We start from the raw sequence: 25,197 nt of genomic DNA on the forward strand, positions 1-25,197 counted from the left end.
TGAATGGCATGAATGAAAAGGTCTTGAATATTCCAGGAGATCATTCTTTCACACCTTGGCTGTCTAAACCAAGATCTTGAAATGGTCAATATATGTGGATGGTCTCTTAATTCTTATAAAAACTTAGGGAGTATATGTAGAAGAATGGGTGTCTCTCCTATGAGGAGAAAGCTCCCAGATGTTACCTTAGCTGTTTTGTTCTTTAAACAGGGGCTCTTAGATGACTGGGCAAGTAAGGGAACTTTGGTGGAAGAAATCAATTGCAAAGGCACTTCTTTAGAAAATCTCATCATGGAGATCACAGCACCTGATTCCCAAACCAAAACAGGTGAGTTCAAGCTCTTAAAAAATGTAGTGAATAAACTTCATTCTTTGCTTTGGCCCTTGTAATGATCTCTTTAAGAAAAGTCAGAAACAAGGTTGGATATGGGAACAAATGTGTATTGGGGAGGGGGGGGGGTCCATAAAGTAGTCTTCCCCCCTCAATCTGATCTATTTTCCATTTTCTATATAAGAGTACTCCATTTTGGAAAATTCCTTCCCATGATAGGGAAAAGAGACTTGTTGGCCCACTTGTTGGCCCAGTTAAAATTGGATTTTCTAACTTGAAAATTTTCTCTTTTATACGTGGGAATAGGATGGCTATGCACATCTTTAAATTGGGGTCAGCCTTAGATGGTATAAGCATGGTTTCTTGGGAGGGGATGGATAGCCTATATAATAAAAGCCTAGTGTGCTAAGTGTCCAGTTGTCCGGTCATCCATTCAACCAATCAAAGCATAATATGCTAATGATATGCTAAGGTCACTCAACCGTTCGCTATGATGTGTACTGATTACCAAGGGGCAGAGAGTCAACCGGTCGACCAGTCACTATGATGTGCACTGGCCATCAGGGGGCAGACAGTCAACCAGTTGACCAGTCCCTATGACGTGCACTGACCGTCAGGGGGCAGACACTCGAAACGGTAGGTTAGCTTGCTGCTGGAGTCTGGCCCATTGGGACTGAGTGAGACGGTGGACATGCCCTGGAGCCCTCTCACAATCTCTCCCTGGCTGGCCAACCTCCCGCATCCCTCCCTGGCCCCAATCGTGCACCAGTGGGGTCCCTAGGCCTGGCATGTGCCCTCTCGCAATCCGGGACCCCTTGGGGGATGTCGGAGAGCTGGTTTCAACCCGATCCTGCAGGCCAGGCCAAGGAACCCCACTGGTGCACCAATTTGTGCACTGGGCCTCTAGTTTAAAAAATAATATTGGTATTCCAGGGACTGGTACATTTCTTGGAAGTGGACATAAAGATTGTGCCAGATACATGAACAATCTCTGGCTGCAAATTCAGTCTTTTAAACAAATCCACTATGAGCTCAGTGACTTAGTGGTTGCTAATTGGTATCTCATAGGTTTTATTACCAGACTATGTTAATGTACCCCTATAGTCGCTTAAATAGTATGGGAAAGATGACCTTTTTTATCCTCCTGAGAATGGCTACTTTTCTGTTGTATCCTAAAGTTTAAAGATCTCTTGTCACTAACTAGAAGTTAAAATTGAGTTGGGTTCAATATTGTATTATTTAAAATATTGACATTTCAGGAATTGATTATTTTTTTTATATTCTAACACATAAACCTCTAAATTTAATGACTTGTTGGTGTGTGACTATATCAGGAATTGGCAAAACTTTTTCTATAAAGAGCCAGATAGTATATATTTTATGCCTGTGGGCCATATGGTCTCTGTCACATCTACATGCCTCTGTCATTGCAGCACAAAAGCAAGCGTAGATAACACATGTGTATGGGTGTGGCTTTGTTCCAGTAAAGCTTTCTGTGCAGAAACAGGCAGAGGGTCAGATTTGGCTGGTAGGCTATGGTTTTCTAACTCCTGGACTAGATCACTGCTTTTTCAAACTTTTTAAAGCATTATAATCTTTTTTTTAAAATTTAAATCTCACACTACAGAAAACAAAAATGATATTTTGTTGGCATAAGTTTCCCTTATAAGTTATTTTGGTATTCATCTGTTATGAAATCCATTAATGGGGAATATTGAGACTATCTTTGTGGATATAAAAATTTGAAAAAGGATTATTAAATGACAGCTTTATCATCTGATTTATTTCTAAATTTTGTTTGGTTGCATTGTATCTAGAAACTGTAGTTCACATAGATAAACAGTTGTAAATGATGACAAATGTTTTTAAAAGTTCACTTTATAATTTCAGAGTACTCTCCGATTAAAATGACCTAGAAGCTTGAAAGTGATGTAGTAAGACATTCTTTTTCAAAGTTAAATCACCAAGAATATTCAATGAGAGCTCTCATTTTTACCTTAAATATAGAAAGACAAAAAAGTTTGTCTTTCTATATTTAAGGAAGTGTTAAGAATTCTGTTATTACATAATTCTACCCTAATGTGTGTCTACTCTTAGAAGATGTGCCTCCACCTTTTTTGACATTTTATTTAATGTAGTACGCATATCCTATAGATGTTTTTCTTTGGACATGAGTGGACATGTGTAGGTTTGAATATTGTAAAGTGTTAGTGAAGAGCTGCAACCTTGCAATCAGTGACACTCAAAAAGAACCTTAAATGTGCATAGAAGTGCAGGAGCTTCTTTATTGCCCCCTCGCCCGGCCCCAATATCATACAATTGGCCCTTAGTATTCACAGGTTCCTTATCTGTGATTGCACCAACTACAGATCAAAACTGTTTTTAAAAGGAATTATGTTGTTGCTCACATGTGCTGTGTAGTTAGGCCAAAGATGGTTGCTGTACTGAATATGTACAGAGGTTTTTTTCTTGTCATTATTCCCTAAACAATACAGTATAACAACTATTTACATAGCATTTACATTGTATTAGGTATTTTAAGAAATCTGGAGATTATTTAAAGTATACAGCAGAATGTAGGTTATATGCAAAGACTCTGCCATTTTATATAAGGAACTTGAGCATCCTTAAGTTTTGGTGTCTGGAGGTCCTAGAACCAATCCCTTGTCTGAGGGATGTCTATAAATTGGTTGTATCTAGTGAGTTAAGGATATGGTTGAACATAATTGAACATGCATGTTTTATTGCCATTTCTAAGTAGTTAGAAATATATTCTGAATATTACGGTGAAGCCGAACATTTACAGAGTCCCTCCTCACGTGCTTTGAAAATCAGTTTGAAATCACTAGCCTGAGCATTCTCAAAGTTCTCTTCCAACTCGGAAAAATCATGAATATTCTAGTTCCTTACATTTGAGTAGTTCTTTTTGTTTCATAAAGTGCGTTCACGTACATTACCTCACTATCTTTGTCCAGCAACCCCGTGAGAGTTGACAGGATAAGTAGTATTGTCTTCAGATCCAGGGAAGAATCTGATGTCTGTCCATGGAGTAGAGCTCCCATACTGAGTCAGTGACAGTCTTGGCTAGAAACTTCTCCTAATTACGAGCCCAGTTTCTTCTTGGCTATCACCACGCTGTAATGGAAGATGATCTTTCTGTTTGGTTCATTTTTCATTGAAAATACACTAATGTTAACATTTAAAAGTTTTATAATGACTATTTTTAATATAACTGCACATGACATTTTCCACAGTGAAATCAGTGCACAGGAGAGTTTTATTCTGTCCTTTTACTGTAACATTATATCACAAATATTCTTCAGAATTTCTGTGTAATCTTTATAATTGCATTATGATCTGGTTTTTTCTTAGGAAATTTCTCTGAAATACAGGAGTAAACTTGGGGAGAATATAGGTGAAATTGTGGTAATTAGAAACAGAACCAAAGACCCACAGCAGGATTCATAGGAATGCTTATGAGCCAAACTTATTGGCACCTCAAATTTCTGTTTTTTGGTGGAGAGAGGGGAGCAGAAAGTCATGAAAGATAGGGAATCTTCCTTTTTTTAAAAAAATACATATATTTTTTATTGATTTTAGAAAGGAAGGGAGAGATAGAAACATCAATGATGAGAGTGAATCATCAATTGGCTGCCTCCTGCGTGCCCCCCACTGAGGATCAAGCCTACAACCCAGTTATTTGCCCTTGTCCGAAATCAAACCTGGGACCCTTCAGTCCGCAGGCTGATGCTCTATCCACTGAGCCAAACCTGCCAGGGTGGGAATCTTCCTTTTGAAACAATATAAGAAGGGCTCATTTTAATGTCTTTATTAAAAGAATGCTGCTTTTTATGTCCTTGACTGTACTTTTCATTTTTATTATGTTGAAGGACATTGATATTAAAGTTGAACCTTTTGGGCGTTAATTATAAATCCTCATTTCAAAGTATGTCAGATACTGTTCTAAGGACTTAATAATTTGACCACTCCATGCTTCACAAAATTAGGGCAGGGCCCAAAGAATTTGGATTTCCTCTAGAAAGGATTAGGGATTATTACTGCTAAAGAGCTGAAACACCTCTAGTGACACTTTGTGGCCTGGCAGCTAAAATGGTTTGTCTCTTCCCATGAGTATGTTGTCTTGTGCTGTGTTAACTTCCTGATAACCTGAGCTTAAAGTGAGTGCCAGAGAACAAATTCAGTGCTTCTATGTATTCCTAACACGTTTGTCTTGCCCTGTTTGTCTCTCTGTCCTTCTGCTCAGGTTCCATATTGCCCTCTGTAGGAAGCTCTGTAGGCAGTGTAAACGGATACCATACCTGCAAAGGTGAGAATGCCATTTCAACAGTGCCTCTGTGTTGTGTGTTTTAGGACAGTGTTCATGTTTGCATCTGTGTATGTTTCCATATGTGTGGAAGTTCTGCTGCCAGGATGGGTATGAGGGTAAAAATCTAGGGAGGAGCATGTGATGCCTCTTTGTTTGCTAGTGACAGGCTAAACAGGTTGGCAGCCAGTGAAATAAAGCTACTAATGAAATAAACTGGACCATTAGATAAGACCAATAAGGAGAGACCTTGAAGATAATATATGTGAATCTTTGAAGTATAAAGAAACTATACAGGATAAGTAGTCTAGCGTAGCCTTCAACCTCCCAATTAGGTGACTTTTCTGTAGTTTAGAGAAAAGGGAGCAGAAGAATGCCCCAAACCCTTTGCTCTCATCATTTTGTTCCCATGTTTATTTAGCATTTTATTTATACATCTGAGTATATAATGCCAAAGTCAGAGTAGATGAATGAGAACTCTCTTGCTCTGTGTATGTAAATAGGAATTTTTATGTGATTTAACAGGAAGACAATTTCTCATTCTGTAGAAGGAGTGGGAGAGGTGCTTAGTCCTGATAAGTAATTTAGTAGTCAGGAACCAATGGGGCTGCTCAGAGAGCTATTCCCAATCTGATTTCTGTTTCTATCGTATTAGATCTGACTGAGATTCAATGTGACATGTCAGATGTAAACTTGAAATATGAGAAACTTGGGGGAGTACTTCGGGAACACCAGGAAAACCTTCAGGCTGTCCTCAGCAGAATGCAGGAAGTTCACAAGGAGGCAAGCTCAGTGCTGCAGTGGTTGGAATCAAAAGAGGAAGTCCTAAAAGCCATGGATGCCTCTTCATCTCCAACCAAGACAGAAACAGTGAGAGCCCAAGCTGAATCTAACAAGGTACTGTTTCCATTAGCTGCATCTCAGACACTAAAAGGAAGGGCCTGTTATACCAGTGTTCCTGCCTGAGCCCAGGGACCTGAGATGAGACATGGCCAACCACCTCGGTCATGATGAGCCGCACGGGTGACTTTCAAACGTTTAATATACCTAAACTCTCCTAGAGAAGTATCTTACCTATGAAATTAGAAATTGTTATAAGTCAGATGTTCAGAAACCAAACCAGGTGTGTTTGCAAGGAGAATAGCCCTCCTCAGAAGCATGAGCTCATTGAGAATGGGATCTCGTTTTCTGTATGATGCTGCAAACCAAACCATCCTCAACCAGGCAGCTTTCCAACTCTTGGAGGGCTCTAAATAGCTATTGCAGTATGTGCTTAAGATTGACATTTTGAACTAAGAAAATATCAGAAGGAATAAAGCCATATAGAAAATCCTGTAAAAATTTTTTACCAAATTTTTTTGTATTCCAATTGGGCATAGCACGTGATCTCCAAATGCATAAATGTCGTCATCATCATCATGATTGGATCGTGACACTTTTAGATTATCGGGATTAACATTTCCTCCTTATTGGGTTCTACTAGTGTGTTGTACATAAAAGAAATTCAGTTCTGCTATTTAGATTTTCATTTTAAAGTAAAAGTTGAAGTAGGAAGTTTAAGTATCTTAAAATCACTATGGGGGGGGGGGCAAAAAAAATCACTAAATAAGTTATAGATAGAATCAGACGTAGAGCCTGTAATTGCCGCCCTATCTTCCAGTCATTTTCTTCACGTTCACATCTTTGTTTCCTGTCCAGAAATCTCATGGCATCATGATGTTCTTTCTCCTAGGCCTTCCTGGCTGAATTAGAACAGAATTCTCCAAAAATCCAAAAAGTAAAGGAAGCCCTGGCTGGATTACTGTTAACATATCCCAACTCACAAGAAGCAGAAAACTGGAAAAAAATGCAGGAAGAGCTCAGTAAGTTATCAAGGGATACTACAGATTCACCTGTCCAAATTGCTTATCTTCAAAGCAAATACAGAATTTCAGCACATTGTGTAGAGTGGGAATTATTGTTAGTTAATTTTCATAAGCAAACAAGAGGCCCAGATCAGGTTAGAGAGTGAGCTTGATATGGAAAAAATTTGGAGATTCCATTCAAAGTGGCAGAAATTTGGCTTTCTTGGGCAAGTCAAAATGACAATCTGCTGTGATCAAGAACTAAAGAGGGTATTGATGATAAAAATGAAAAAATGGGAAATCTAAATAGTCAGTGAAAGGACAGATAAATTATGCTGTGTTCATACTGAACTATAGATTATGTAGATAGATATTAGTATGAAAAAACATTGGCATCAAAGATGTTTATAATATAGAAAGTTTTCAAAACAGGCTATAAAATAATATCTATATAAGACATTTTATGTGTGTGTATATGTAGTTCAATTTTATCACATGCCTAGTTTCTTATGACCACCACCATAATCAAGAGACAAAACTGTTATTTTAGTTAAAATTAAATGTAAGTTATTTTTAACTTTACAAATATTTACATAATGCACTAGAGGTCATTTCCTGTAGTTTATTTGAACATAATTTAGGGACCAGGACTGTGGCTGATGAGAGTAAAGGAATGCATTTTCCCATTTCCTCTCTACAGACTCCCGATGGGAAAGGGCCACAGAAGTGACAGTGGCTCGGCAAAGGCAGCTAGAGGAATCTGCAAGTCATCTGGCCTGCTTCCAGGCTGCGGAAGCCCAGCTCCGGCCCTGGCTGATGGAGAAAGAACTGATGATGGGAGTGCTGGGGCCCCTGTCTATTGACCCCAACATGCTGAATGCACAAAAGCAGCAGGTCCAGGTGAGCAGCATCACTGAGTGCTTTAGAGCAAAGAAGTGGGGTCATATAATCCTGGGTTTGAATGCAGCTTCAGTAAGTAGATTTCATATGGCCCTGTCATGTCATTTAACCTCTCATTTCCTCCCTTTAAGTGAGGTATTTCTTTCTTTCTTTTTTAAAATCCTCAACTGAGGGTATTTTTTCCATTGATTTCTAGATAGAGTGGAAGGGAGGAAGGAGGGGCAAGGAGAGAGAGAGAGAAAAAAAAAAGAGAGAGAGGTGAGAGAGACACATCGATTGGTTGCTTTCCAGTTGCACCTCAGCCAGGGCTGGGGATGGAACCTACAACTGAGGTGTGCCCTTGACCAGTAATTGAACCCGGGACCCTTCAGTCCATGGCCGATGCCCTACCACTGAGCAACCAGCCAGGGCTAAGTGAGATATTTCTAACATCTTTATCATGGTGTCTGTCAAATAGTAAATAGTCAGTAACTGTATTATTAATATCATTAGCAGGCAGTAACTTCAATAGATGTGAAAATGGGAACTTCTAACTAAATTGTAGAATCATATTTTACTTAATAATCCCCAGTGGTAGTCAGTAGTCATCCACATTACTTAATGCAATGTCTTATATCACCTAGCTCTACTTAAAGTTTTTCTGCTGATCAAACTAAAAAAAAAAATTGATTCAAGTGCCAAACATCATAGAACTTTAGGTGGGTCAAATTAATACATTTCCAATGAAATTCTGCCTAGAACCTTCCTTTGTTCTACATTCCACCCCAAACTTGTTTCATTTCTTCTCACCATCCACCAAGTCCCTTAAATTAAGACCTAAGTGTAGTTTTTGAAGGAACTCTTTCTTTTAGCTCCTGCATCCAATTAATTATCAAGCCCTTTTTAATGCATTTACAAGTATTTTTCTAAGCTAGTGTTTTTTTGACTTTTTAAGTCTCAAACCCTCTTTTTTTAAAAAAAAATATTTTATTGATTTTAGAGAGGAAATAAGAGGGAAAGAGAGATTGAAACATCAACGATGAGAGAGAATCATTGATTGGCTGCCTCCTACATGCTCCACACTGGGGATCAAGCCCACAGCCCAGGCATGTGCTCTAGACCGGAATCAAACCCAGGACCCTTCACTCCACAGGCTGATGTTCTATCCACTAAGCCAAACCAGCTAGGGCAAAATATATATTTAATATCTTTGCAAGTCTCTTTAATATCTGGCTTAATAGAATATTCTCATAGATTTTCTTTCCTGTTTTTGCATTCAATCTGTTGTGCTCTCAGATCTCATGTAGCCCTTGGAAACTCCATTGAACCTTTATGAGAGAATAAGAATTTTAAAAGGCAAATAACATCTTAGTATTATTTTTAAAATAGTTTTGACCTCATGGATCCCTGGTAGGACTCCCGGGGACCCTTGGATCATAATTTGAGAACCACTGCTCTTACCCTTCTCTTCTCCATTCTGAATGCCTCAGATGGGCTTAATCTCAGGCCTTTCTCATTGCAACAATCTTTACAGGGCTTTTTTGTCTAGTCTCTCCTCTACACAGTTATCAAATTATCTCCTTAAATCATATATCGGAATATATTAAAATATTTCAGTGGCTCTTGGCTGCCTTTGGAACAAAGTCCAAATACCTGCTCAGCGTGGTACATAAGGCTTTTCACAGTCTGGTCCCAGTTTTTCTTGCCAGCCTTATTTTTAGCTCTCCCCCATACACCCAAGTTTCTATCCACACAGATAATGTCTTCTTTCCCAAACATGCCATATTCATATAGCCCTATGCCAGTGATGGCGAACCTTTTGAGCTCGGCGTGTCAGCATTTTGAAAAACCCTAACTTAACTCTGGTGCCGTGTCACATATAGAAATTTTTTGATATTTGCAACCATAGTAAAACAAAGACTTATATTTTTGATATTTATTTATATATTTAAATGCCATTTAACAAAAAAAAATCAACCAAAAAAATGAGTTTGAGTGTCACCTCTGACACACGTGTCATAGGTTCGCCATCACTGCCCTATGCCCTTGGCGTTCTTCTCTGCTCATTTGGGGAACTCCTACATATTCTTTATTGTGTCATCTGTGAAGCCTTGCCTGATTTCCCTCTTCTACTTTTTTCATCCCCCACAGAATTGAACGCTCTTGCTCCTTGCTTTCACAGTTCATGTTCACATCAGTGTTTTATCATTCTTACTTTTATTATGTTCTATTATTGTTCATTGTTCACACATCTGTTATTCCCTGAGGTCATGTCTTAGTTATTTTTATACAGAGTAAGTGCTGAGTACTTTCCATAAATTTTCTTACTTAATCCATGCAGTAGCCAATTAAATACTTCACTGTCCCATTTTACAGAGGAGGAAACTGAGGTTTGGAGAACGTTTGAAAAGTTGCCTAAGTTCATGCATCTAGAACAATAGTCAGTTCTTGAATCCAGACAGTTGACTACAGAACCTCTAATTCTAACTTCTTTGGTGAGTGAGGCAGTAGATAGAAAAGAATAAAAAGGCGTGGTACTTGCTCTAAAGAAGCTCGTTATTTAATTGCGCTCTATTATAATGGACAGTTTATATGTGCCATGGAAATTAGGAGAAAGAAACTGAGGAAAACGGAGGTATTGAGACTTGCAATGACAAGCCCGCCAGTCATATAGCCAGCCCTGGGGTCCCGGGTCCTAATACAGAGGCCTGGGTTTTGCCTGGCAAAGCTGATGAATGCCAATCCAGAAAGCAAACTGATTTCTCAGCCAAGGCCAACCTTAGTAACTGATACTGACAAAGAGTAAGACAAAGAAAGAAAAGAAATTAAATAGACAATCAGTGATCCTCTTAAAACAAGTTTTTATTAAGCAGTTGTTATAAATGATATTCTATTTTCCTAATAACCTGATGCTTGGAGTTTTCTGGCTTGTTTTCAGAAGTTGGCACTACTTGGCAGTTTTTGTTTTGACACTGATTTTAGATCTGTCTTTTCTCTCTAAACATTCTCATGTCATTTCTATTACAGTTTATGCTAAAGGAATTTGAAACACGCAGGCAACAGCATGAGCAGCTGAACGAGGCGGCTCAGGGCATCCTATCAGGCCCTGGAGATGTCTCTCCATCCACCAGCCATGTACAGAAGGAACTCCAGAACATCAATCAGAAGTGGATTGAACTGACTGACAAGCTCAATTCCCGTTCCAGCCAAATTGACCAAGCTATTGTCAAAAGCACCCAGTACCAGAAACTGCTCCAGGACTTGTCAGAGAAGGTGAAGGCGGTTGGACAGCGACTGAGTAGCCAGTCAGCCATCAGCACCCAACCTGAGGCTGTGAAGCAGCAATTGGAGGAGACCAGTGAGATTCGGTCTGACCTGGAGCAATTAGACCACGAGATTAAGGAGGCACAGACACTCTGCAATGAACTCTCAGTGCTCATTGGTGAGCAGTACCTCAAGGATGAGCTGAAGAAGCGTTTGGAGACAGTTGCCCTGCCTCTCCAAGGTTTGGAAGACCTGGCAGGTGAGTTGGGTTGAGGAACACACTACTGCCGTTATTAGTGGCAAACCAAGAGAAGGAGTGGATTAGTGGTCTAAGAATTTACAAAGGCTCTCAGGTAGCTTCTGGGCTCAGAATAGGGTTAACCTATCCCTTTGTCCAGCTACAGGGAGAACTGTTATGGTCATTACACATTGATTGGACAGTAGCAATATGTGAAGCAGTACATAACCTGTTCCTAGAGATTTGTGCTCATACATGTACTTATAGGTGGAGTTACACACCTACTTTCACTGATGCTTACTTATTTTCTTGTATCGTGCACCTATACACACACATATATATACAAAATTAGAACATGTTCTTAGTTTCTTCATGGCCTTGTGCAAGAAAAATGTCATTAATTCATTGCCCCTTTTTCTAGAAACATTTATGGCTTTTTACCAGCTTAGAAATAAAAGTTCACTCTTACTCAGATCACCTTACACAAGCATGTCAAACTCGCAGCCGGTGGGCCGCATGCCTCATTAAAATAGGATGTGGAGGAGCCTAGCTATGTGTCTCTTTTATGGCAGGCCCTCAATTAACATTAGTTTCCTTTTCCTAAGATTAGACCACATACTCTCAGCAAACATTTTAAATGCCAGCTCATACTTGATTGATTTAAATTTGATTTTCTCATTTCAGCTGATCGCATGAACAGACTCCAGGCAGCTCTTGCCAGCACCCAGCAATTCCAGCAAATGTTTGATGAGCTTAGAACCTGGTTGGATGACAAACAAAGCCAGCAAGCAAAAAACTGCCCAGTTTCTGCAAAATTGGAGCGACTCCAGTCTCAGCTACAGGAGAATGAAGAGTTTCAGAAGAGCCTTAATCAACACAGTGGTTCCTATGAGGTGATTGTGGCTGAAGGAGAATCTCTGCTTCTTTCTGTACCCCCGGGAGAAGAGAAAAGGACCTTACAAAACCAGCTAGTGGAGCTCAAAAGCCATTGGGAAGAGCTTAGTAAAAAAACTGCAGACAGACAGTCCAGGCTCAAGGACTGTATGCAGAAAGCTCAGAAATATCAGTGGCATGTGAAAGACCTCGTGCCATGGATAGAAGATTGTAAGGCCAAGATGTCTGATTTGCAGGTCACTCTGGATCCAGTGCAACTGGAGTCCAGTCTCCTGAGATCAAAGGCTATGCTGAGTGAGGTGGAAAAGCGCCGCTCCCTGCTGGAAATATTGAACAGTGCCGCTGACATTCTGATCAATTCTTCAGAGACAGATGAGGATGATATCCGGGATGAGAAGGCTGGGATCAACCAGAATGTGGATTCCCTTACAGAAGAGCTACAGGCCAAAACAGGGTCACTTGAAGAAATGACCCAGAGACTCAAGGAGTTCCAGGAAAGCTTTAAGAATATTGAAAAGAAGGTTGAAGGGGCCAAACACCAACTTGAGATCTTTGATGCTCTAGGTTCTCAAGCCTGTAGCAACAAGAACCTGGAGAAGCTCAGAGCCCAACAGGAAGTGCTGCAGGCCTTGGAGCCGCAGGTGGACTATCTGAGGAACTTTACGCGGGGCCTGGTAGAAGATGCCCCAGATGGATCTGATGCTTCCCAACTTCTACTTCAAGCTGAGGCCACCCAGCAAGGGTTCCTAGAGGTGAAGCAAAGAGTGAACAGTAGTTGCATGGCAATGGAAAACAAGCTGGAAGGGATCGGCCAGTTTCACTGCCGAGTCCGAGAGATGTTTTCTCAATTGGCAGACCTGGACGATGAGCTCGATGGCATGGGTGCTATCGGCAGAGACACTGACAGCCTCCAGTCTCAAATTGAGGATGTACGGCTGTTTATTAACAAAATCCAAGCTCTGAAGTTAGACATAGAGGCTTCTGAAGCAGAGTGCCGACAAATGCTGGAGGAAGAGGGGACACTGGACTTGTTAGGTCTTAAGAGGGAGCTAGAAGCCCTGAACAAACAGTGTGGCAAACTGACAGAGAGGAGCAAAGCACGTCAGGAGCAGCTGGAGCTGACGCTGGGCCGTGTGGAGGACTTCTACAGGACACTGAAAGTGCTCAATGACATGACCACTGCGGCAGAGGAGGGAGAGGCCCTCCAGTGGGTAGTGGGGACCGAAGTGGATATCATCAACCAACAATTAGCAGCCTTTAAAGTAAGTCTTGGCTTTGTTTTTTTTGTTTGTTTGTTTTTTATTTTTCCGGCTAATATGAGTATTTCTTTTCTTGTAACTTGGAAACTGATTGAGTGTACATTTTCACTTCTGCTCCGGTTTCATTATTCCCACTCACATCGCCATCGAAGTGTACTTTTTGGAGACTAAACAGTCTCTTGGACTTCTGAGCAACAGGTTTGAACATATTTCTACTATAATTTATTTCAGTGTTTATAACCAATTACGGATATATAAAGAAATGTCCAAATCTTATCTCTTACTCTACAAATCTCCTTTATGAAATTCTGGATTTCAAATTAACCAATTTAAAAATAGCAGTGAACGTCTCTTCAGGTTCCTGGTTTTCAAATTGAGGTATGAGAAGCCGTAAAATAAACATGGGCTCATCTTCCTAAAGCAGCGGTTCTCACCCTGTGGGCCGCGACCCCTTTGGGGGTCGAACAACCCTTTCACAGGGGTCGCCTAAGTACATCCTGCATATCAGATATTTACATTACGATTCATAACAGTAGCAAAACGACAGTTACGAAGTAGCAACGAAAATAATTTTATGGTTGCGGGTCACCACACCATGAGGAATTGTATTAAAGGGTCGCGGCATTAGGAAGGTTGAGAACCACTGTCCTAAAGTGTTGGTTTTTTTTCACAGATTTCAAAGGATCGGTGTATTGTTATATTTAGAATAAAATGCAAAATGCTCATGAATTATTAAGATAAAACATGACACTTCAAAGAAATTTTCCACTTATCGCAAGAAGCTTAAGACTGCACCCCATGCTCCTCAATAGTACAAGTCCTCTGCCTATAGGAGAGTTTGAGAAACACTGCCTTAAATTGCAAAAATGTTTTCATTCTTTTCCTGAGTCAGAATTACTAATCCTGAGGTTTTGTGAGTCTGGTTTAAAACAACAGAGGAAGATGAAAGGAGTTGACTCAGAGTGCAAATTGGCTGAGTCTGGGTCTTGGCTTTCACTGCATGAGCCTTTCACCCCAGGAGTTGACTTTGTTGTAAATACCTAAAAGTGCCTCACTCTGCTGCAGGAGGCCTCTCTGCTGCTTTTCCTTCTTCATGCACAGAGTAGATTTGGAAAGGATACTTCTAGCACTTTATTTCCATCACTAGTGTTAATTATTCCACTTAAATAGTTAACACTCCTGCATCCAGAGTTAAGGTGTTCTCTCAGCCCCTTCCTGTAAGAATTCTTCCTGTTAAAAATATAGGTGGATGCTGAAACCAGTTTGGCTCAGTGGATAGAGCGTCGGCCTGCGGACTGAAGGGTCCCAGGTTCGATTCCGGTCAAGGGCATGTACCTGGGTTGCGGGCACATCCCCAGTGGGAGGTGTGCAGGAGGCAGCTGATCGATGTTTCTCTCTCATCGATGTTTCTAACTCTCTATCTCTCTCTCTTTCTCTCTGTAAAAAAATCAATAAAATATATTTAAAAATATATATATATATGGGTGGAGAGGTGGTGTTGTCACCAGGTGAGAGCCACGTGGTCCTGAGAAAGATCACAGATTTGTAGCAAGAGCCAAGTTCAGGAAGGTGGCTGTTTCAGAAGGGCCCCTCCAGGAGTTTATGGTATGTTCAGCATTAAAGGGAGACATGGGCTAACGGCCCTTTACCATGATTGGAAATACTGCAGATTGGAGTAACACAAGTCCTCATATTTGGGTTTCTTGAAGCACCCAAGAAAGGAAAGGGTAGGTAGAGAAAATTCAAACCCATGAGCCCCTTGTTTCCTCTTAAAACTCCCACACCATGTTCCAGTGGCAAGGAGGTATTCCCTGCTCACCATGTGTGATTTCCTCTCCTCTTCCACTGTAGGCATCTCAAAAGCAGAGATTCTTCTACAGACATGCTTCATTGATCCAATTTACTTGGATTTGGATTGCTTAGAACTCTACCCAACTAAATGGATTTCTTAGAAAACTAAAGCTAATCCCTTTAGGCTTCAAAATAGTTTACCAGCTATATTCTGGTTTACATAGGAATTATTTTAAATTTTATTTGCCTAATTTTCTAAACACTATATTGTACATACATTTTTCTTTATGAGTACAGGTTAACATTACTAAAAAGATGACACTGTTCTCTACTGTGTTCATATCCTCAAGAATATTAGAGACATTGGCCTGCTTTATATTAAACTAGAGGCCCGGTGCACAAAAATTTGTGCACTCGGGGGTGGGGGGGTGCCTCAGCCCGGCCTGTGCCCTCTTGCAGTCTGGGACCCCTTGGGGGATGTTCACCTGCTGGCTTAGGCCCGCTCCCCGGGGGGATCGGGCCTAAGCTGGCAGTCAGACATCCCTCTGGCAGCCCGGGAGCCCTCGGGGGATGTCCACTTTACAGCGGGGAGCAGGCCTAAGCTGCAGTCGGACATCCTTAGCGATGCTGAGTAGGTGGGAGAGGCTCCCGCCACCACCACTGTGCTGGCAGCCATCAGCCTAGCTTGTGGCTGAGCAGAGCTCCCCCTGTGGGAGCACACTGACCACCAGGGGGCAGTTCCTGAATTGAGCATCTGCCCCCTGGTGGTCAGTGTGTCTCATAGTGACCAGTCATTCCCAGTTGTTCTGCTGTTAGGGTCAATTTGCATATTACCCTTTTATTATATAGGATGTTCCTAAATTACTATGCAGTTTGAGTTCTGTGTTGGAAGTTTTTGTTTCACGCCTCTACATTGTTGTATTGGTTGGATTGGCAGTGTGTATATATGTGTAGTTTTTTGTTTTTCCTATTACCATGATATCAGGTATTAATTCTTACTGCTATTACTTCTCACTGCTGGCACTGGGCCTGGCTTCAGCAATCTACCCCTTCCTTATCATCTCCAGTGAGCTAGAAAATGAAGTAAACAAGGCTGTTAAAGTTGTGTTAAATATGAGCTATAGCAGTCTTGTTTCACTGACTTCTGAAAATGACCCTCCCACCACCAATACTGTGGATGTGAAGGCTGGGACCAGACCCTGATCAGCTGGTCACCTGCAGAGAGGGTTTATCTGCAAGGGACTGATGTTGACAGGGCAAGACTGGAAGAAAAGGGAGAGAAAGAGAGTGAAGTTCTGTGCCCTGTGTCTATCCTCCGCACGTCGGGAATGGAAATCAGAAAGCAGGTTCTACCTTATAAAGGTCCACCTTATGTAGTCAAAGGCTTGGGGACAGTTTTTGTCTCCTCCCAGCAAAGGCCTTTGGTCCTGAGGGGAGGAGCACACTCCTGGCTTAGTTCATGCTGAGCTCATGGGAAGTAAAAACAATGAGAGGGCGAAGGCTCTGGGTCAGTTCCCTAGAGGCTGCCTAAGGGACGGTCTTCTCAGACCCATTCTAAGGACCGAGTGTTGAGTTCCTGGGTTAAGGTTCAGCAATAGATAAACTCCCCTCACACCAGCAACACGCCGTATTCATAAAATGTGACTGCTTTCAGATTCAGATTGTTTTCAATAAGGGAAAACCAGACATGAAGATACATATTTTAAACACAGCATTAGCTTTAAGTTTTTAGCTTTTTCTTTATAATGGGATCATCCTCTGCTGAAGAGAAGAGGATATAAATGTAGCTGACTCCACTGGGGTTGGGTGGACTAGACATGAGTGAAGTCTGTGGAGAGCCTCAGGCTTACTTGGGACTCTGCATTAGTGCTGATAAACACATGGAGAGGCAGTTAGCCTGTGGGAAAAGTTATTTTCTTAAATGAACATGAAAAACTGAAAGTCGCTATTCCTAGGAAAGGCTTTCCCTCAATTGCTTCTAAATAATTGATAGAATCTGGCCAGCCAGTGTGGATCTAGCAGATACGCATGGAAGACAGCCCTTTTCCAATCTAAACAGGCAAAGACCTCAAGGCACTTTGCTGGGTTCAGCTCTTTATTGGAAGTAGAAAGCAAGAAGCCATTCCAGAGCTCACAAATGAGAAGACTGACCATGCTTTCAGAAAACTGGAAGGAAAAGACTGGCGACTAGTAATCTCTTCAGGAAATTCTGCTTTCCTGAATAGGAGAGTCTCTGATTATTGAGGAAAAGGAATTGTATGTACATAACAAGACACTGACAAGACAAGAGGGACCTTTATTTCACTGAAATTTAAGCCAAAGAATTCTCCTAAGGTGAACTTTCTGGGAAGGGTAGAAAAAGACTTGAAATTTGGAAAAGAAATGTATTAAGTCTGAAAATGATAAGAAGCTTTCCTCATTTTGATTCTCCCTATTTATGTTTTGTAGTCAAGAATTGAGATAATTCTGATTCTTAAATCAACTCCTTCCCTGTGCCCCACCCCCACCCATGAACCAGCCTGGCCTTTCAGTCTGGAAACATGTGGTGGTGTTGGCATCCTACTGGTGAGAAGCATCAAGAAACCTGGGTGCGCTGTCATGTACTCCATATTTTGTATATATTTATATTTATTATGTATTCAGGCCAGGCTTCAGACTTGGGACTCTACTACTCAGCGACTAGAAAAACCACGTGGGAAAAATGGAAACATTTTTAGGGTATGTAGATTTCTCAAAAGGTTCACTTCAACTGACGGAGCATTTGAAGCATATAAGCCTTGTTGGGTTTTTTCCTCCCATGTCTTTGAGACTGGGCTGGCAGGATATAGATGAGGCAGGAGGCTTCCCTAAGACTGTTCTCAGTCTTAATTCAAGTTGAACCAAGCCTAGGGTCAGGGACTGCATACACTTGCAACCTCTGTCTGGAGACTCAGCATCCTACTGTGAAGCCAGAACAAGAAAGCCTTGTAGACCTCTTCATTGGATTTCCAACCTTAGGCTTCCCTATGAGCAGATGTGAAAACTCTTGGAAGACATGGTCTGACATGGAGCTGAAAGGCTGCCAGTTTACACAAAAATACTTATTCCTTCCTTTCAAGTAATGACAAAGACCGTATCAGCCCATCTATGTTTTTGCCAGTTAGGTTCACTAGAGAATAAAGCAAATGAGGTCAGCATCGTATACCTACCTTTGGAGGGAAAGGAAATCACTCGTGGTATGACCTGTCACCTGAAGGTTTAGGTATCTGCAGATTTACAGCAGCCAAGTTGAATAGGCACCCCTAACCCCATCTTGTGCAGACCCTTGGCTTATCAGTGTGTTTGTCCCCCTTCCTTAAGCATGGCTACTCCAATAGTAACTACTAGGGTCCACTGAAGTAAAGAGAATGCCCTAGAACAGGGTCTCTCAACCTCTGCACTCTTGACATTTTGGGCTGGATAATTCTTTGTTGTGAGGGCTGTCCTGTGCAGTGTAGGAAATTTAGTAGCACCCCTGACCTCTACCCACTAGATGCCGGTAGCTACCCTTCCCCAGGTTGACAACCAAAAATGTCAGTAGACATTGCCAAATCTCCCCTAGCAGGCAAAATCTGCCTCAGTTGAAAACCACTGCTTAGAAGAAAATTGCCATCTCTATGTGGGAAACAATAGTCAGCTGGAAAAAAAAAACACTTGTTGATTAAGTTAAATATTTATGGGGAGGGGGGTGCCTTCTGATAAAATGATTATGACTGTTGTAGTAGCAACAAGTGCCTCTAAGTCTGCCTTTCTTTAGGCCAGGCCCTGGCTGGATTCTTTATTTTTGCTGGTACCAATCTGTATGATTTAAAACCTCCTAGTCACTTTCCCTGGTATCTGCGGTTTATTTTGCATAGAGTTGTTGATGCAGGTGTTGGTTGATGATGCATTTCTAAAGAGAAGAGGAACTTCCTTTGTGGAAATACTTCAGGGAGCCTCCTTGTTCTGTGTCTTTAAGGGGAGACTACAGTTTGTCTGTTGTTTTCCTCAGCCCAGGAGCTCACTGTTTGGCTACTGATATTTATAACCCAATGTGACCATCCCCCATTTCCCCTCCCCCCAAGAATTCCAATGCTCTGTAATAATCCTCTCCACCCTCACCGTAGGAACTGGGTGGGGAGATGGTGAAGGAACCTTTAAGGCCTTTAAGTTTGCTTCATGGTGAACTTTTTCCAGCCCCATTTTAAAGTAGCATTAGTATTCCAAATACCAGCATCACAAGCAAAATCCCAAGATAGCAGCCTTTACATCATCTTAAAGGAGCCTCATTCATGCCTCAGTTAAGGTAGGAAAATCTATAGGAAGGTTGTCAAGAAAGCATTGATGGCCCTAGCTGGTTTGGCCCAGTGGACGGAGCATCGGCCTGTGGACCAAAGGGTCCCAGGTTCAATTCTGGTCAAGGGCACATGCTCAGGGTTGCGGGCTCAATCCCCAGTAGGGGGCGTGCAGGAGGCAGCCAATCAATGATTCTTTCTCATCATTGATGTTTCTATCTCTCCCTCTCTCTTCCTCACTGAAATCAATAAAAATATATTTTTTTAAAAAGCAAACATTGATGGATCTCATAAAAATCTGTTTGGAAATTTTAAAGCAACTAAACGAATATATCTTCAACCAAAAGGAAGGACTGAACAGTTTGATTTACATTCACTGAAATTCTTTTTTGTCTTTTTTAATATATTTTTATTGATTTCAGAGAGGAAGGGAGAGAGAGAGAAACATCAATGATGAGAGAGAATCATTGATCGGCTGCCTCCTGCACACCCCCTACTGGGGATCAAGCCCACATGCCAGGCATGTGCCCCTGACCAGAATCAAACCCAGGACCCTTCAGCCTGCAGGCCAACACTCTATCCACTGAACCAAACTGGCCAGGGCTACGTTTACTGAAATTGTTCACATCTATTGTCAGCACGTAACATTTGCAACTAAGGTTCATCATATGATTTTTGTACAAGAAGGAAGAAAACTGTGTTTCCAGAAAAACGAGAATTTACCCCAGGCAGAACTTGTATTTATTGTTGAGTATTCAGTGAGTGAATACATTTGAGATTAGCACAGACTTGCAGATCAGGAGTTTCTTGCTGTGTCTAGAAATGCATAGTAAGTGGTCTCAGCCTTAGCCTAGTCCTGGAGCTTCAGAAAAGAATCCTGGGCACTTTCAGGCTAACTGGCTGGCACAGGGGCTGTAAGCAGTGAGCCTCTAGGAAGTGGGATGAGTTGCTTTGAAGGGCACTTCATTGTTAGAGTTGTTTGGTTCACCAGGAATAAAATGAGTCCTACAGGGAGTCATGTCAGGTCACTGCACCCAAGGGCTGTCTCCTGCCAAGCAGATTCTTCCCAAGTCTCAGCTGTCCCGGTTGGGAAACCTAGCTATGGGGAGAATGTGCTCCCTCCCCACCTTCCTTAATACTACACCACTGCACTATCCAGTGTTTTTCAAATACCAGTCTCTGGTATTCGCTGTGGAAGATTAATGGGGTACACTTACGGCCTAGGCCTTCACAAACTATGTTCCTACTGCCAGTGCTGTGATTTGAAATGTGGACCTTTCAGGACTTTGGCCACCCAGGGATGAGAATAAGTGCCACATGGCAGTCGTCCATGGATCCCTATGTGGGGGTAGGAGAAAGGTGTTTCATATTCCTTTCTGCCTGTCCTTACTGAGCACTTGTTACCAGTACTTGTGATGGGTGCTGGGGGTCTCAGAGAGTCTCTTGTTACCAGTGTAGTATGGGAGATGGACACAAAGAATGGCAGTGGTGTAGAGGTAAGTGCAGTAAATCAGACATTTGAAATCCAGTTGCAGATAGGAAAATAGACTTGAAGATATTAAGTTGTTCAAGCTGAATATCAAGTAAATGTTAGAGCTGGGGATGGAAAAGTCTGTTTGGCACCCAAAGCTCATGCTTAACCAGTGGTTCTCAACTGGGGGGCATTTTTGCCCTCGGGGGACAATTTTTTAATTTTGTCCTAAATGTCTAAAGACATTTTTTAATTTTCATGACTTGTGGGGGCTGCTACTAGCATCTAGTGAAGAGGTTCTCAACCTGTGGGTCGCGACCCCTTTGGGGGTCGAACGACCCTTTCACAGGGGTCGCCTAAGACCATCCTGCATATCAGATATTTACATTACGATTCATAACAGTAGCAACATTACAGTTACGAAGTAGCAACAAAAATAATTTTATGGTTGGGTCACAACATGAGGAATTGTATTTAAAGGGCCAGAAGGTTGAGAACCACTGATAGTGGGTGTCATTGAATATGCAGGATAACCCCTTGCAACAAAGAATTATTCAGCCCACTTCTGGCAAAATAGGGTGTTTGATCATTTGCCCTCTATCATATTCCATGACAAGTAAGAGTTAACTGATGAAATAGTTCCACTGCCTAGAGAAGCTTCATGGTTTTCCTCTTTAAAAAAAAAAAAAAAGTTAAGAAATTGTGTTGGTTCTGAAGTGACTTATTCAGATCTGTTGGATAAAGTCAGGGTCTTGGTGAACTAAGTTGAGTCAGTGGCTAAAGAATGCTCTCCATGCCTGACCAGTCCCCGCCCCACCCTGCCACAGGCTCCTGCTGTGGAAATCAGTCATCTGTGTATCTGAGCTGCTTCCTGTAGGGTGTGTTATGGAATGGCATCAGCCCCTGCACCAGCTGGGAGTGCTGATCTCAGTGTGATTTTATCAGACTCTGCCTCTTTTGAGCCTTGCTGTTGGGAACAAAGGATCCTCTGTTCAGAATGCAGAGAGCTAGTGTGATTGGACAGTCAGCATGTACGCACTTAGTTCCCACAGAAAAAAGACATAAATTATGCTGTAGCTTTCTAAGACTTGGGCTTCCAAAGTAGTTTTCCCTCAGTTCCTATCTATATTCACCGTTCTCTCTGTGAGTGCTTAAGGTCCCCACATCAATGCAGGAGACATCTGATCTAATGAATTACATGGCAGGATGCTTCAGAACTGGTCTACATCTAAGCCTTCAGTCTTTTCCTTCTCCAGTGTTGGAAACTACATTTTTTAAAAGTTTATTATTATTATTTTTTATCATTACCTGAGGATATGTTTATTGATTTTAGACAGAGAGGAAGAGAGAAAGAGAGAGAAAGAAACATCAATATGAGTGAGAAATATTGATCAATTGCCTCCCAAACATGCCCCGGCTGGGATCAAACCCACAACCTTTTGGTGTAAAGGATGATGCTCCAACCAACTGGGCCACCCAGCCAGGGTTTGGAATCCACATTTTAGATATCCACTATCTTTCCAGTTTTATTTCCTATATAGACCATCTACTTCTCCCAAAAACTCCTTATATATTTTACCTATTTTATTTCTATCTATACCTGAAGTCCCATTTTTCCACAAAACCGTCTTGATCTCCCCAGCTTACTATTCCTGATCTTCTATGTTGCTTAAAATGTGTAATCATTTAGCCTTTATCATATACTGCCTAATTTGGGCATTTTCTGATTATATGTATTTGTCCCATCTCTCATCTCAATAAATCTATTTTCGTGTTCTTCAAAGTAGTTAGCATGTTGGTATACATATAGTTGGAGATTATTTCTCATTCAAAATGCAGTCTGCTCTGCAAGATTTGAGGTATATCCTTGGGTGTCCTGAGAAATTCTGATCCTAGCCTGGATTCCTTCCCTCTCCATTTTGCCTCTGGGCTCCCTTCCTTCTCTACTAGTGAGCATATTTTAAAGGAATACAATTTCATTTCAGTACTAACCTGACCAAAAAGCTAAACTAAGAAAGAAATTTTCTATTGCAGATGTACTTGAAGAAAGCCAGACTCTGAAATACTGCTTTGTAGTTAGTTACCCATCACTTTAGAGTCATTGTCATTTATTCAGCTAGTTGGCAGTTAAGAAGAGTCTTCATACTTCAGTCAGTTTGGCGTATTGAAAAAGAAAATTGAGTATGAGTTTGAGTCAGAAATATCCAGCTTTCAGTGCTGGCTCTATCATTGACTACTTGAGTGACCTTGGGGGGAAATACTTAAACTCTGTATAGTTACTTCAACTATAAAATGTGAACAATGGTAAATCATAACTTCGGGGTTTTTATGAAAATTTAATGAAGTGATACAGATGAAAGCATTAGGCAAGTGCTCAGTAAATGATAATATTCTTTTATTTTAAAAAGTTGATTCAGCCTTAACCGGTTTGGCTCAGTGGATAGAGTGTCAGCCTGCGGACTCAAGGGTCCCAGGTTCGATTCCGGTCAAGGGCATGTACCTTGGTTGCAGGCACATCCCCAGTAGGGAGTGTGCAGGAGGCAGCTGATTGATGTTTCTCTCTCATTGATGTTTCTAACTCTCTATCCCTCTCCCTTCCTCTCTGTAAAAAAAATCAATAAAATATATTTTTTAAAAAAAGTTTATTCAGACCTATAAATTAGAATGTTATGAAATATTTTAATATTGAAAAATAAGGAAAGTTATGCCCTTTGTACCTAGGGATGATCATTCATCAAAAGACTTGATCTAAAGCCCAGCTGAGGATTAGATTCATTCTTTTCTTCTTGGAAAACTGGAAATAAGGATAAAGTAAAATTAGTTTGATGATAGCAATGAAACAAGTGTAGAGCTTTTTTTTAACCTTAAAGTAGCCATGCGTAGGTGGGTTTAGGTCTGTAACATAGCTTTAAATTATATATAATTACTCATTTATTCATTCCTATCAGAATCCCACAGCTAGCAAGTATTTCTGAGGCCATTTTGACCTTGGCTAACGTGCTCTACAAATCAATGTTATTTTCATATCATTAACCAGGATTAACCAGAAGCCAGTACCAGCTCAGTGACTTCCCTCGTCACAGTTACCCATCAGATCAGCTTTAATGATCTCAGGGTCCTTGGCCTAATTAGCTTTTAACATAGACCATGTTCTCTTCCTCTGCTGCCATACAATGGCAACTACCAAGTCAGCATCTTTGGGAGAGACACCTCTTAGTATTAATCAGTCCTTAATGAAAACATTGAGATGTGAAAGAAAAATGTCAGCCTGATTTCAGAGGAAAGCAGCTTAAAAACACAGATGTAATTCATCTCTCTGCCAAACACATATACATCAAGATGTTTTATAGCATAGCTTTAATTCTTCACATTTTCAGCAAATTATGGGTTTCTAATCCTTGGTTATGCGTATATATGATTCAGGGGAAGAAGATGATAAGAATTGAAAGAGCCTTAGCCAATTTGGCTCAGTGGATAGAGTGTCAGCCCACAGATGAATTCGATTGTGGTCAAGGGCATGTATACTTCCATTGCAGGCTCGATCCCCGTTGGGGTGTGTGCAAGAGGCAACCAATCAATGTATCTCTCACATTGATGTTTCTCTGTCTTTCCCCCTCCCTTCAACTCTCTCTAAAAGTCAATGGAGCCGAAACCGGTTTGGCTCAGTGGATAGAGCATCGGCCTGCGGACTGAAGGGTCCCAGGTTCGATTCCGGTCAAGGGCATGTACCTGGGTTGCGGGCACATCCCCAGTAGGAGGCGGCTGATCGATGTTTCTCTCTCATCGATGTTTCTAACTCTCTATCTCTCTCCCTTCCTCTCTGTAAAAAATCAATAAAATATATTTAAAAAAATAAAAAAGTAAAAAAATAAAAGTCAATGGAAAAATATCCTCAGGTGAGGATTAAAACAAAAAAAAATTTTGAAAGAAATTGAATATATCTTGGGTTTTCTCCAGCTTGAATTTATTGCATCCATTCAAATGAACCATTTACTATCTCATCTTGCAATTCACTTCCAAAGGGAGAGCTCTGATTTTGGTCTAATTCTTTACATTTAAACCTAAATTATTTGTTTGTGGTCAGTGTTAAGAATTACTTTAGAGCCCTAACCAGTTTGGCTCAGTGGATAGCACGTCGGCCTGCGGACTCAAGGGTCCCAGGTTCACTTCTGGTCAAGGGCATGTACCTTGGTTGCAGGCACATCCCCAGTGGGGAGTGTGCAGGAGGCAGCTGATCGATGTTTCTCTCTCATCAATGTTTCTGACTCTCTATCCCTCTCCCTTCCTCTCTGTAAAAAATCAATAAAATATATATATATATATATATATATATATATATATATATGAATTGCTTTAGAATCAAAATGAAAAAGACAGTTTTCAGAAATCTCTTTCCTCTGTATTATTTATTCTACCTCCTTTTCTAATACTGGAGAGGGGACCCCTATAGCAAGATTCCTTGGAGATTCAACCCAGGGACCTGTTTCATAGAGATAGCCAAGCAAATTTGTGAAGTTATCAACTTGTGACAGTTGTAAAGTCATGCAACTCTATTACTGGAAAGACTGCTCTCAGTAGTGAAAACGCACATGGTCACTTTCTCTGGAAAA

General features: G+C 41.1%; 1 protein-coding gene across 1 annotated transcript in view; it reads left to right on the forward strand.

Moving 5' to 3' along the window:
• The window catches only part of MACF1 (microtubule actin crosslinking factor 1), a 280,203-nt gene that overhangs the window by 182,884 nt on the left and 72,122 nt on the right, over nucleotides 1-25,197 (forward strand). The window contains 7 exon segments of the mRNA XM_036348376.1: nucleotides 211-328; nucleotides 4,596-4,658; nucleotides 5,311-5,552; nucleotides 6,388-6,517; nucleotides 7,200-7,399; nucleotides 10,406-10,901; nucleotides 11,565-13,036. Of these exon segments, the coding sequence (XP_036204269.1) occupies nucleotides 211-328; nucleotides 4,596-4,658; nucleotides 5,311-5,552; nucleotides 6,388-6,517; nucleotides 7,200-7,399; nucleotides 10,406-10,901; nucleotides 11,565-13,036 (2,721 nt within the window).

The sequence above is a fragment of the Myotis myotis genome, unplaced genomic scaffold (genome assembly GCF_014108235.1).
Source record: "Myotis myotis isolate mMyoMyo1 unplaced genomic scaffold, mMyoMyo1.p scaffold_m19_p_2, whole genome shotgun sequence".
In the NCBI taxonomy this organism is placed as follows: domain Eukaryota; kingdom Metazoa; phylum Chordata; class Mammalia; order Chiroptera; family Vespertilionidae; genus Myotis; species Myotis myotis.